The sequence below is a fragment of the Trachemys scripta genome, chromosome 1 (assembly GCF_013100865.1).
Source record: "Trachemys scripta elegans isolate TJP31775 chromosome 1, CAS_Tse_1.0, whole genome shotgun sequence".
Taxonomy (NCBI): domain Eukaryota; kingdom Metazoa; phylum Chordata; order Testudines; family Emydidae; genus Trachemys; species Trachemys scripta.
Window position 1 is genome coordinate 156,994,598 of NC_048298.1, and position 14,868 is coordinate 157,009,465.

Consider the following 14,868-nt stretch of genomic DNA (forward strand, 5'->3'; position numbering starts at 1 on the left):
GTCACCTGGTACTGGAATCCATCTTAAACCTGGTGCTTTTCCATTTAGGAGGAGGGATAAGGACCTATAAGAGAGACAAAAGATTCCCGCCTTGTGCCAAAGCTATAAAAGGAGGTGGAACAGAAAAAAGGGGGCTGCAGTCATGTGAAATCCCCTGCTTTTCACCTAAGATGGCTCCTGAAACTAACAAGAACTGTACCGGGGAAAAGATTGGGCCCCGACTAGGAAGGAGTCCAGTCTGTGAAAGAAGCTTATTGGAACATCTCTGAGGGTGAGATTTTATCTGTATTCAGCTTCCTACTGTATTAGGCTTAGACCTGCGCGTTTTTGTTTTATTTTGCTTGGTAACTTACTTTGTTCTGTCTGTTATTATTTGGAACCACTTAAATCATACTTTTTATACTTAATAACATCACTTTTGGCTTATTAATTAACCCAGAGTAAGTAATCAATACCTGGGGGAGCAAACAGCTGTGCATATCTCTCTATCAGTGTTATAGAGGGCTGACAATTTATGAGTTTACCCTGTATAAGCTTTATACAGAGTAAAATGGATTTATTTGGGGTTTGGACCCCATTGGGAACTGGGTATCTGGGTGCTGGAGACAGGAGTACCTGCTAAGTGGTTTTCAGTTAAAGCCTGCAGCTTCGGGGGATGTGGTTCAGACCTCGGTCTGTGTTTGCAGCAGGTTAGCGTGTCTGGCTCAACAAGACAGGGTTATGAAGTCCCAAGCTGGCAGGGAAAATGGGCTCAGAGGTAGTCTCAGCACATCAGGTAGCAGTCCCAAGGGGGGTATCTGTGACCGAACCCGTCACACTAACTTCCAATTTATCAGCTGTATTTGATGAACTAACAGTTTGACACAGATTTTTTTTTAATAGCTATATAAAACAAGCCAGGCTAAACAATAAAGATTTACTTATTCCCATGTCCTTCCAGTACTGGATCAGATAATGCTCCATGGATGTCAGCAAGTGGTTATATTCTTTAACATTGACAAAGGCCTGCTTATTGTGTGTTGGCTCCATGACTTCTAAGGGCACATCCACCATTCCAACTGCTCCACTGCTGAAACTGAAATAACATCAGTTCAAAGCATTTTGATCCAAGTTCAAAGAACAAGTCATCTGTTTTGTTTGCAGCTGCCCTTGACTCAGTGATAGCTCAGTGGTTTGGGCATTGGCCTGCTAAATCCAGGGTTGTGAGCTCAACCTTTGAGGGGGCCACTTAGGGATATGGGGCAAAAATTGGTTGGATGATTTAATTGGGGATTGGTCCTGCTTTTAGCAGGGGGTTGGACTAGATGATCTCCTGAGGTCCCTTCCAACCCTGATATTCTATTAAATTAAATAATATTTTTCTAATAGAAAATGGAGACTAGCATCCTGTCTGATCATAGTCATGTGCAGAATTATATTTAAATTACTTCATTTCAAATGAATACATGAAATAAATCTCAAAAATATTATGTTCTAAAATGTGAGGACATGTCAGAAGTGGCAGGATAGGGAAAGGAACAGACACCAGGATTTGGAGGATATAAAAAGAGCAACACTTACATGCAGGTAAAAACTCAGAGAAACTGAGAACTCAAGAACTCCCAAGTTGCAATAAAAAATTCAACAATAGTGAGTTACTCTAAAAAATTACTTTGAGAACTGCAGAACTATATTTTGAATGATTTATTCTTCCCTTAACGCATGTATATAACACTCAAAAATATATAAATAATCCATGTTGTGCATATGCTTGGAAAGGAAATAACCTCTTTCAGGTGGGATCATGGATTTTAGACTCCTGCTGGTATTCATAATACCTGCATTTTAAAACAAAGTTTTAAACCCTAAATAAATAATAATAAATAAATAAATAATAAAGAAAGCTTACCGAGACCCCTGTTTAAGATGTGGTCCCACTTTCTCATACATTCTGATCAAGCGACTGTTGTTATAGATGAACATTCCATCTTGACTTCTGTTTTCTATGTTTATTCCAAATATTAAATAGAGCTTCTTTGGCCTCCTCAATTCTCTAAGCAATGTAAAATCAATAAGAAGTTTTCTTTTATAAATTTCCTTTTAAAGTTTTATAATTTAATTTAATTTTACTGATTGTTACCAGTTTAATAGCCACTGTTAATCTGGTTTCGGAGATACAGAGATTGGACAGTTCACTTTGGCCAGAAATATAAATGATAAAAAAGTAGTATCGACCACAAAAACATCCAAACTTTTAAAGGCTAACATGATTCTTGGGTTTTCAAACTGATGGGACAGACTTCTGTATACTGGAAATGGATCAGAGGCAGATCACATTCATCCATTTTTGAAAACAGAAAATTCCTGTTTAAAATCAAACACAAGCCAAGTAGCACGTTGGCAGCTTGACATTAACAAAGACAGCATTGGCTGTTAACCTGAAAATTAAGACTGAAAGCCATTGCTATGAAGATTTTCATGTTTATCAATATGAGAACAGCTAAAGACATTCTTTCGTTGCATTTGTAGAGGAAAAATGCCTTACCAAATTGACACTTGTTTTCATATCATAAAGTTTCTGGCTGATAGATTTTTTTTTTTAAATTAGGCATACTGTAACCATCATCCATTAGTAAGCAACACAAAAATTAGCCAGTTTTGTTCTCAGAGTTGACTTGTATCATTCCATACACTTCATGTTTCCTCCCATTCAACTAGTGGAGAATGGAGGGTTAAAGTGCCCTATGGCTTTGTAAGACTTTCTGCAAGGAGCTACCAGAGTCAAAGGAACTAATCATGAACAAGGAGCTTCAACTAACATGAACCACATTTTGGGGGGTAGGCCCGAGGAATGGAAAGTATTAAAATTGGTATGAGAACTCCTAGGTAAGCACCATCATGTAATCACTACTTGTATGCTGCATCTGCCAGTAACATTAGAAAATGTAGCATTATCCAATTAAAGGACTACACGAAGCCCATGTACTACAGGTGACCTTCAGATTCCAGGAAGTGAGGATTTTACTTTCGGTAAATGATAGTTGTGTCCTTCTTTGAAGTGAGGCATCACATAAGCAAGAATGTGTTCGCTATTACCTAAAGAAGCAGCTCTACACCCTACTCTTCAATAGCTAAAGATTGCATGTTTTTTTCTGAAAGATATGCTTTAGTTCAAACAGAAATGATTTTGTGGAAGTTCTATGGTCTGTATTATAGAAGAGGTCAGACTGGATGATCACAATGGTCCCTTGTGGTCTTGGAACCTACGAACCTATAAACTTTTTTTTTTTCAGAGTTGCTATCCATTCCAAAATTCTTGGGTCATTCCCAGGAAGTCTTAAATTACTCTGGGCATCACATCATTATGATGCAGTGTTCAGAGGAGGTATTACCAAACAGATTTAAAGCCATGAAGCAAAGAAGCAAATGTGATAGAATTACTTGTCCTGCAGGATAAAAGCAAAATAACCAAAGACATTTTCTGCTGCACTGACTGAAGTAGTGTGTTCTTTGCAATAGCTGCTCTCTCCTCATACTCTCTTAAAAGTTTCTGTTGACAGAGTGGATGGAGGGAAACTATCTAGCTATACTGTGAAGGGTTTAGTGGGGAGCAAAGGAATGATAGCCCAATGAAATAGGAATCTACCCACTGTTAGTTTGTTATCATCCCTACACACCAGACAATCTACCTGCAAGAGATTACTCTTCTGAGCAAGGTTTGAACCCAATTTCACCACTTTATAGATTATATATGGACATATCCATTAGATGTTGGTATGGATTGCCAAACCCAAGAAGATTTTACAATCTCCATGTTAATTAGTCTCAGCCCACAAGTTGTTCTTGCAAAGTCTGGGCATCTGATTAGCACTCCATTTGTACTGCCATGCTAGGCAATAAGCACAGAGTCTAATAAGAATAAAACAGAAGACTGGAGTAAAAAGGGGAAGACCTGCATCCTTGATAGTAGCTGGGTAAGAATAAAGAGGGCAAATAATTTCCCAACAGCCAGGCGGGCAGACAATGAAGAAGGAAAGCTTCCTATTTTCTAGAAGTCAGGGTATGGGGAAATGGGCGAGACATCCACCTCACCTAATATCAATCCATTGTGTTAAGTGGCATTATAATGACACAACATGCTTATGTAAGTGGCTCCAAAGCCAAACAAAACCCCAGTTAAGTGCAAGTATGTGTTTCTCAGATCCTGTAAACAGGGGAATGCCTTCAGTTGACTACTTGAATGTATGACCTTATGGATATCAGCCTGAAGATGGACATTACTTTATATCGTTCAACCTTGGTAATACAGGCCTATAATCGTCAGCTTCTTTGGACACTGAAGTAAATCTCTGTTTCCTTCTGTTGTACTCCTTGTCTGACAAATATGCCTGTATGTGGAGGAGGTGTCCTACATTCTGTTCAATTGTAATCTGTTTTGCAAGTCATAAAAATAGAGACAAGCAGCTACTGCATGCTCTAAAAGAAGATTCTATGCTGTAGCCTTGTTGAGGAGGAGACTGATATGTCAACCTGTACGATACAGAATAATCATTTCCTCATGGAAAAATTTTGGGCACCCTTTGGACCCATGCTGAAGAGGATCTGGTAAACAAAATATAATCCAGCCTCTGGGTTTCCTGGCTGCCCAAAAGGACCCACACAGAGGGACTACAAATCTCACTTTTTCCCTGAAGAGAGGGTGTTTGATCTGAACTGCTGTTTGTGGATATTAACTAGAAAAAGAAGCAGTTGACTCTAGTCTAGCCAACAGATGTGTGTTGTAGGCTCAAGCACACCTTAAAATACTGTCAGGGTGTGACAGAAGCAGACTCCTAAAAATACTTGTTTTTATGCAGGATCAATGGCCTTAGGTCTCTAGCACACTCCTATTCCTAACTGAATTGCCATGCTACAAGGTAGGGCTTTCAAAATGTCTTGTGTAACACTGCCTAGATTTGTCACAATGAACCCAGGGTTGATTTTTCACCAATGTCTCAACATCAGAGAGCCAAGATTTGAGCTTTTCAAATTTTTGTAACCATATTATAAACAATTAAAAACAATATTTGTTTCACCTGGTGTATGGGAGGAAACATAACCCAAGTGTTTAAATAGATAAAAATAATTTCATTCTAAAAGATTTTAACCAAACAATTACAAGAATTAAATTTTTTTCCAGAAAAGGGTAAAGGATTGGAGCATCCAAAGTAATTGAAAAGCACCTTGAAATGACAAAGAGCTGCAACTTGAGAAAGCACTATTTAAATATCAGACTCTGGATCAAATCACTATTTACAACAAACAGTACACAACCACTTTTTATGAAACACTAGTTAAATAGTCTCACATCTTGCCTTTGTTTCTCCTCCAGCTTCTCACACATTCTTTTTGCATTTTCTAGAGAATCCTGTAATACAAGCTGAGCAGACTTTTCCATTTAGGGGAAAGAGCAGTAAAACAAGTTATTTTAGCATCAATTAATACCCTACTTTTTTTTCCCCAAGTTGCTTCCCATTCTGAGAAAGTGAATATTCTGGAGCCCACCCTACTTCCAAGCCTGTCACTAGTCTGCTACCAACCCAGATACTGCCAGACACAGTTAGTGTACTGGAGATTAAATCAAGATATATTAGAATCAGTGTTAAATTTTCACTCTGCTGTTCAGAGCACAATACCCCAAGGAATGGAGCAGAAGGCAGTAGGTTTTAATTAACTCTATTCCTCCATTTATACACATCTGAGGCCACAGAATGAAACTTCAATGATTCTGGTCTATTTCACTTTGCACCCAAATACCCGTGGCATGAAGTGTAAGTTAGAGCCGTCAATGATTTACAACGGCAAGGTAAGACACAGGAGAAAAACTATTGGTGGTTCTGACCAGTCAAAACAGAACCAACACTGATTTTAGTGACACGCTATAGGAGACAGAAACAATCATTACAATATTTTTGAATGGAGAGCAGAAGTTACGTTGTAGGTGATGGACCATTAAAATAGATTTTGAGAATTAATCACCATACTTGCTTCTCCTTCCATCTCCCACAATTACACGTTTTGCAAGTGACGTATGCCCTTCTACTAACAGCAAGCCTTGTCTTCAACATTTCGCAGGCAAATCATGAAAAATTCAAGTCTATATGCATGCATGGGGACAGAAGGTTGGCGGACCAAGAGGGGGGGCATTATTATTACAGTTTTATGAATACAATATCTCCATACATAAGCACTATCATTATCACATTTAAAGGCAACTAAGAGGGGGAGGGAAACTTCTTAAAATATTTTCTTGAAAATGTAATTGAATCCAAGATCAGTGCGACTAGGCACTTAATCTTTGTAAAAATCCTCAATAATAGTACACATGTAACTGATAGAAATGTAGTTCTGGTTATCCTCCCTGGTGTTTAATAATACTGGTAAGCTAAATTTAAAAAACCTGCCATTACAACTGTTTCTAGACTATCTTTTAGAAAAATTACATTAAAAAGAAATTAGGTACCTTTCCAAAAAAGCTACCACTGTTCATTTTCCACACTGACACCTGTGGCCAGTAAACATGGGTTGCTGTGGAGCTATAACAAGCAATATCTCTGAATATGCTTAAGATATACTATCACTGCTACAGTACCTCATTGACCTCATGCAGAAGAGATTCTTCTAAATGCTTTAATTGGCACTTAGCTTCTTTTACAGCTTGTTCAGCTAGAAAACATAAGCAAAGCAATTACTTAAAGTACAGCTTAGAGACATTATGAAATCCTGACGCTACAGAAAAAGAGAACATCGATTGGGTAAACACCATGACGACCTGGAACTGTTTAATGTTTTAAATCTCGGATTATGCATTTGTGAGGTGCTGAGCATCCTCTGTTTTATTGGAATCGGTGGGAATAAAGGGCACTTAGTGAATGACTGAGACTGCAGCACGTGAGCACCTCCTGAGGTACTAACATACTTAGTCAGTAATTTACATTTACAGAAGGGACCATTCTGATCATCAAGACTGACCTCCTGAAGAAAACAGACCAGAGAACCTCACCAAAATAATTTCTAAAGCATATCTTCTAGAAAAAACATCCAATCTTGATTTAAAAATTCTCAGGAATGGAGAATCCACTACGACCTTTGGTAAATTGTTCCAATGGTTAATAACACTCACTGATTAAAAGTTATGCCTTTTTTCCCAATCTGAATTTGTCTAGTTTCAACTTCCAGCCGCCAGATTGTGTTATACCTTTCTCTGCTAGATCGAAGAGCCCATTATTAAATATTTGCTCCCCTTTTAGGTACTTATAGACTATAATCCATTCACTTAACCTTCTCTTTGTTAGCTAAAATAGATTGAGCTCCTTGAGTTTATCACTATAAAGCATATTATCTAGTCCTTTAATCATTCTCATGGCTCCACTCTGAACCCTCTCCAATTTATCAACATCCTTCTTGAATTGTGGGCATCAGAACTGGACACAGTGTTCCAACAGCAGTGGCACCAGAGCCAAACACAGAGGTAAAACAACCTCTGTACTCCTCCTAATTAGTCCAAGGATTGCATTAACACTTCTGGCCACGGCGTCGCACTGGGAGCTCACGATCAGCTGATTATCCCCTCATGACTCCCAAAATCTTTTTCAGAGTCACTGTTTCCCATGATAGAGTCCCCCCACCATGTCAGTATGACCTTGGATTTAGGAAGAGGATCGCTACTTTTCTTTAGATTCCTTGCTTTCTTGAATTAAAGCTCCCCATCCTATCTTGCATGGCAATTTGTGACTATGCTCTTTTCTGTATTTTATATTTTAACCGCAACAGAGCAGTTATGGGAGTTTAGCTAATATTTCTGAGCATATCAAAAATATGAAGTGCTACAAAAGTGTTATTGATTTCTATTCACAAAAGAGTTTTACTACTAGCATAATTAAGCCACAATTTTGAAATAAAAAGCAAAGTTATAGTTCAATAAAAGTAGCCAATTCAGGATATTGCATACCAATCTTCACATCCACTTCTGCCTTCTTTATTTCTTTCATCGCAGTGCCTTTAAAAGATGACGTGATGTATGGGTACATTCTGTTAAGACAGAATGGTAAAATCATTACAAACTGCATTTTCAACACACATCAGAGCAGTCACAGGAGCAAACAAATGTTATGCAGTACATGTTATAATGCACATTATCTTTGGATTAATTTACCTTCTCAGAGGCCAATGCCAACAAGGTCTGCCACAAACCTGCCACTCTGTATATGCTAATAAGAGCTAAACAAGTTATAGATAGACTACCTCCCAGAAGTAATTTAGAACCTCTAACTTCATCTCACCTTTGTAATATTATTTTCAAAACGAAGACTGACTGATGCACTTCTGAAATTCATGGCACTAAAGCAGGGGCAGGCAAACTTTTTGGCCTGAGGACCACATCGGGTTTCCAACATTGTATGGAGGACCGGTTAGGGGAGGCTGTGCCTCCGCAAACAGCCATGAGTGGCCCAGCCCCTGCCCCCTATCCGACCCCTCCCCGCTTCTCGCCCCCTGATGCCCCCTCCCCCAGGACTCCTGCCCCATCCAACCCCCCCGTTCCCTGACAGCACCCCGCCGCCCCATCCAACCCCTCCCCTCCGTCCTGACTGCCCCCCAAGATCCCTGCCCCATCCAACCACCCCTTCTCCCTGTTCCCCAATCGCCCCCGGAACTCCCGGAAACAGCAGGGGAGGGGCCGGGGGCGAGCCTCCTGGGCCAGGAGCTCAGGGGTCGGGCAGGAGGCTCCTGCAGTTGGATGTGGCCCGCAAGCCGTAGTTTGCCCACATTTAGTGACTAAAGAAAAAATTTCACGTCTGCATCCAGAATATCTATGATGTCTTTATGTGACTGTAGGGGGTGTGTCTACACTGCAGTTAGACATCTGGGGCTGGCCTGTGCTAGCTGACTTGGGCTCGCAGGGCTGTTTAATTGCAGTATATATTTCTGGGCTCAGGTTGGAGCCTGGGCTCTGAGATCCCATGAGGTGGCAGTTTCCCAGAGGTCAGGCTGCAGACTGAGCCTGGAAGTCTGCACTGCAACTAAACAGCCCTGCAGTCCAAGCTCCTTGAGCCTGAGTCAGCTGGCATGGGCCAGCCAAGGGTTTTTAATTGCAACATAGACATACCCTAAGAGCCCTTTAAGCACAGTGGCTTTGGATACATTATCTCTCATCAGACCCAGCTAACTCACTACATCCAACACTCTGTTGTCATGGTATTTATCCAAAAGAAATTGTGTAAGGTATCATATGAAAGCTAATAACACACTGGTTATTAATATCATTGTAAAATGCACGTGTGTTAACATTATATGTGACGTTATGAATTGCCTCTGTACGATGTTACTAGAACATATTTAAGACCAGACAGCTAAGCCTAGGTAAAGGTGATAAACAGGTTTGTCCTAGACAAAGGAATGTGGGTTTACTTCAATTTACATAAAAAGAACAGGAGTACTTGTGGCACCTTAGAGACTAACAAATTTATTAGAGCATAAGCTTTCATGGACTACAGCCCACTTCTTCGGATGCATATAGAGTGGAACATATATTGAGGAGATATATATACACACATACAGAGAGCATGAACAGGTGGGAGTTGTCTTACCAACTCTGAGAGGCCAATTAAGTAAGAGAAAAAAACTTCTGAAGTGATAATCAAGATAGCCCAGTACAGACAGTTTGATATGAAGTGTGAGAATACTTACAAGAGGAGATAGATTCAATGTTTGTAATGGCTCAGCCATTCCCAGTCCTTAAACAATCCTGAGTTGATTGTATCTAGTTTGCATCTCAATTACAGCTCAGCAGTCTCTCCTTGGAGTCTGTTTTTGAAGTTTTTCTGTTGTAAGATAGCCACCCGCAGGTCTGTCATTGAATGGCCAGACAGGTTAAAGTGTTCTCCCACTGGTTTTTGAGTACTATGATTCCTGATGTCAGATTTGTGTCCATTAATTCTTTTGCATAGAGACTGTCCAGTTTGGCCAATGTACATGGAAGGGGGGCATTGCTGGCACATGATGGCATATATCACATGTGTAGATGTGCAGGCGAACGAGCCCCTGATGGTATGGCTGATGTGATTAGGTTCTATGATGATGTCACTTGAATAGATATGTGGACAGAGTTGGCATCTGGGTTTGTTACAAGGATAGGTTCCTGGGTCAGTGTTTTTGTTCAGTGATGTGTGGTTGCTGGTGAGTATTTGCTTTAGGTTGGGGGGTTGTCTGTAAGCGAGGACAGGTGTGTCTCCCAAGATCTGTGAGAGTAAAGGATCATCTTTCAGGATAGGTTGTAGATCTCTGACGATGCGCTGGAGAGGTTTTAGTTGGGGGCTGAAGGTGACAGCTAGTGGTGTTCTGTTATTTTCTTTGTTGGGCCTGTCTTGTAGGAGGTGACTTCTAGGTACTCGTCTGGCTCTGTCAATCTGTTTTTTCACTTCAGCAGGTGGGTATTGTAGTTTTAAGAATGCTTGATAGAGATCTTGTAGGTGCTTGTCTCTATCTGAGGGATTAGAGCAAATGTGGTTATATCTTAGAGCTTGGCTGTAGACAATGGATCGTGTGGTGTGTCCTGGATGGAAGCTGGAGGCATGTAGGTAACCTTCAATTTACATATTAGCAGTAAACAAAAACATCAAGCTGCATCAGCCGAGGTTATCCTGATCCTGAACTCTAGACACAGAGAATTAACATGGCTCCTGCATCCCAGTGAAACAAGAGACTGAATCCAGAGGAGGCCTTTCCGACTTGTAAGACAAAGAAAATCCCTTTGGGGATAAAAGGAACAGAAAGAGATTCTATCTTAGGAAACAAAGGAACCAAGCAATTTGATCTCTGTGATGGTTCCTGGCCAGTAAAAGCTGGAAAGGAGATTGTGGATGAGAGAAATGATCTGGAACAGAGACTGTATCTTTCTAGATTGTTTAGTTTTTAGATTTGCCACCTTTAACCCTTTTACTGTGTATCACTTAATCCACGTTCTTTTGTTAATAAACTCATTTTGCTTTCATTAAAAACCACCAGAGCTGTGTAAAGTCAGTAAAGTGTGTGCTTCTAGAAAGCTGACAGGTTGGAGTGTTTCACTGTCTCTCAGAGGCAGCGAACTTAACACTTTCTCTGTGAGAGTCCAGGGAAAGGCACTGGTCCCAGCAGTAGGGTGATTTCCGGGCTGGACGGACACTAAGGTCAGTCTGCAATGAGTAACCAGGCAGGGCAAAGCCAGGGTGAGGATTGTGGGCTGCTACCAGCCTGTTGGTGTCAGAGCTCTGGACCAACACTGCATAACCACCAGATACCCAGGGTTACAAAAAAAGACGGTGACCCAACCCCTTACTGGCCTGGGTGAATTCCAAAATGACATAGTTTAATGTATACCAACACAATTATATCAAGCCATTGGAGCAATTGACTGCTCACCTTACTCATACACATAGCATCACTCAAGTTAACTGTAGTAACCAACCAGCAGGATTTGACCTTATATGCTTATCATCATCCATAAAAGGAATTTGTACTTCAAGTGAAAAGTATTCCACATGCAATTGTATATATAAAGTATCAGATTTTAAAAAGTCGGGGACAACTTTTATAACAGCATATTTAAAATCAATTACTTTTTACACAATGCCACCTATTTACATGCATGTTTTTTACTATCCTCAGTAAAATCACTTTAATTACTCTAATTTCAATTAAAGAATGGCCTATAACCAAAAGTGTACAAACAAGTTTGTAAATTTAATGTTCGTGATGCAGATTAATATTTTAGTGCCTTGCAGTCCTTTTGACTGCAGCCAAAGTGCTCAATGGAGGAAACTAAGATGAAAAGAGATGTCATTATGACAACGCTGCATATAAGAGATGGAACTGGAGTTGTTTTATTTTTGTTTTTTTAAATGCAGCAATATTGTGATCTCAAGCATTAGTTTGAAATTAGGATAGACTACTAATTGCTAATACAGGAAGCATTTTTTTCCAGATAAAACTGAAATGGAAAAGGGTTCTTAAATATTAAAAATGATTTATCATGCTGGGATACACTCAAACGATGCTGCCAACATCTGAAAAGTGAATTAGTCTCATTACTAAGACCTGGTGTACACTTGAAATTTAGGTTGAATAGCTGGGGGGCTCAAGGTGTGACAATCCATGTTGTAGCTATGCATACCTACCCCGCTCCCTCAATGTAGACCCAGCTAGGTCGATGGAAGAATGCTTCTGTCAACCTAACTATCGCTGTTCGGGGAGGGGGACAAGTTACAGCAGTGGAAAAATCCCTTGTGTTACTGTAGAAAGTGTCTACATTATGGCGCCACTGCACTATAGCCATGCCACTGCAGGGCCCATAGTGTAGACAAGCCTGAGGTTGTCTTTAACTAATGATTCTGTGAAAATAACCAGAAGAGTGTATTTATGTAACAGCATTTTCTAGTCTACATGGTCAATTTATGCTATTTAAACAACATGAAGCATAAGCTACCTATGAATATGGAAACCAGTAACTGTCACTGGATTTGTTATTATACTGAAGTACAAAAAACAATTGTAGGGTGGATTTCATGACTTCCTAATTACCTTGAAGAATCTGATCTAAACAATAAGCATTTAAATGAAAATCTAGCTACACAATGAAAATTAGTAAACTAAATGATGTTTCATTTGAACACTTCTTCCTAATACCAAGTTTGAAGTTAAGTATTCATGTGTTTTGGAACTGATCTGAGATCCGTGGATGAAAGTACTATTTAAGAATAATAATTTAAAACAGTCTTGCAAAGATTTATCTTGTACTTAGTGTGATATCAGAGAGATGAACCAAGAGGGTAACTATTCTATTGTGTTCGGGAGAGAAATCATCCAAGAACGCGGCATCTAGGTTTTAAGAGTTAGAAACAGAAAGAAACCAATTGTTTTTTCCAATTAATAGACTGACCAAAGGACTTGAGATTTCTATGGAAATGCTTTGCAAAAACAATGAGAAATTTCCATACCGGAAAAAAACAATTATGTAAGTTACTTGGTACTAAATGTTGCACTGGTAAGTTTAATGTAATATTGTGTTCAATCCTTCTCTTATCATTTGTACATAACCTGTGGTGAGGCATCCTCAAAATAATAAACTTAGCCCTTTTACTATTGTTTCAAGATGTTCATGAACATTTGCCATCCCCGCCAGAAAGTCTGTTGACTATCCTTTCACAGGTATGATAATGAGAAACCATAATGATATATTACATACTGAAGACATTTAAAACTAATAGAGGCAGAATCAGCTTCCAGTATCTTGCAGTATAAATGTATGCGTTAACATTAATATTTACTTTAAGAAGTTAGTAAGCTAAAATATAGGATGGACCATAAGCCTCCAGTTCCAAGGGAGAAAATTATTAAGCATTGTGTTTAAAGAGCCAAGGTGGGTGAGGTAATATCTTTTATTGGACCAACTTCTGTTGGTGAGAGAGAAACTTTTGAGCTACACAGAGCTCTTCTTTAGGGCATTGTGTTTGCTATACTTCTTCCTCTTGGCTCTTGTACATGGGAAAATTAGAGTCAGATGTTATAGCTCAATCTGAAACTCCTACTGAAAAAAGGAGGAAGAAAAAAAATCACAAGGGACATAACTAGTCCCCATAACTTATTTCCTAGTGGAAAAAAAATAGTAGAAAATCTGAGTGGATTGAGGAAAGAGCAACAGAAAATATTGTTACATAATTGTTTTTGTCAGTTCTCACTCTCCTACACAGGAACATCCAAAACTACTATCAAATGTACCAACCAGTATTAATAGTGGTGGTGAACTTATCATATTTAATATAGCAACCTGTAAGTGCCCATGTGGCAGAGTTATAAATTAATACAAATATATTTCTGGCAGTATGGCCTCTAACAGAGACTGTCAGTTGCTCTGTAAGCCAAGTTTTGAATGCACAATGTTCAATTCAGCATGATATTTTAGCTGTTGTGATTTTGATGGAGCATTTTCAAAGGTCTTGATGCAAACTGACAATTTGCACCCCCTTAATGTCATCATCTGCGATTTCATGACAAAGACTGAAGAGGAAAGGTTAGTTAATATGAAGTTCACTGAAAACTGTAGGAATAATATCTGAGAGGTAAATGGAAACAATCTTGTACAGAAAAAATAAATGCATAGCCAGGGGTATCAGCAAACAGAGAGGTTACATGGCTGGGGGTGTGAAGGGAATGTGGTTACTGAAGTGGAAGTTTCCATAAGCTCATGGAAGTCAAGGAGACAAATATATGAGCCAACGATTAACTGTAAGACGAGCCTGTGCCCTTGTCTGACCTGGCTTTCCTTCAAGAGTTCTGTGGATCAAGTGAAAGCAAGGGATCAGATGTGTAAACTATTAACCCATAACATAAAAATGCATGTGTCCCACCAGCTACAGGATTCATTATTGTACTATAGAACACAGGCAATTCCATCCATAATAATGACTGGCAGGAAGCAGAAGTTACCAAGCAGAAATGCATGAGGGGAAAATGAACTATATAGGGTATAGTCCCATACAAAGCACCCAATGGTGAGAAAATTACAGAAGCCACTTCTCACTGGCAGAGAACAAAAACCCTTATACAGAAAACACCACGATGAAATGTGGCCACAGTTATTCCCCACACAAGTTTGTAAGGCCACAGAGCTGGCCTGATCAAAAGCCTGTCTTCCCAGATTGTTGGGTGATAGATGAACTGCCATAGAAAGAAATGAGTCATCCTGGAGAGCACAAGAAGCTGTCAGAACATAGTTCTGAGCTAGAGTGGAGCAACAGCTCCTTCCAAGGAACTTCATCAGAATGGAAAGTCAGACATTGGGTGTCATATTTGGGGAAAGCCGATTGGCAATGAGGC

At 39.5% G+C, this 14,868-nt stretch overlaps 1 protein-coding gene across 2 annotated transcripts in view; it reads right to left on the reverse strand.

Moving 5' to 3' along the window:
• Positions 1 to 14,868, reverse strand: part of MORC1 (MORC family CW-type zinc finger 1) — a 106,002-nt gene that overhangs the window by 60,273 nt on the left and 30,861 nt on the right. For both annotated transcript variants that reach the window (XM_034790803.1, XM_034790792.1), the window contains exons 10-14: positions 7,970 to 8,049; positions 6,611 to 6,684; positions 5,334 to 5,407; positions 1,889 to 2,032; positions 921 to 1,075 (exon numbers count right to left, since the gene is read on the reverse strand). In XM_034790803.1, the coding sequence (XP_034646694.1) occupies positions 921 to 1,075; positions 1,889 to 2,032; positions 5,334 to 5,407; positions 6,611 to 6,684; positions 7,970 to 8,049 (527 nt within the window). The remainder of the gene's footprint in view (positions 1 to 920; positions 1,076 to 1,888; positions 2,033 to 5,333; positions 5,408 to 6,610; positions 6,685 to 7,969; positions 8,050 to 14,868) is intronic.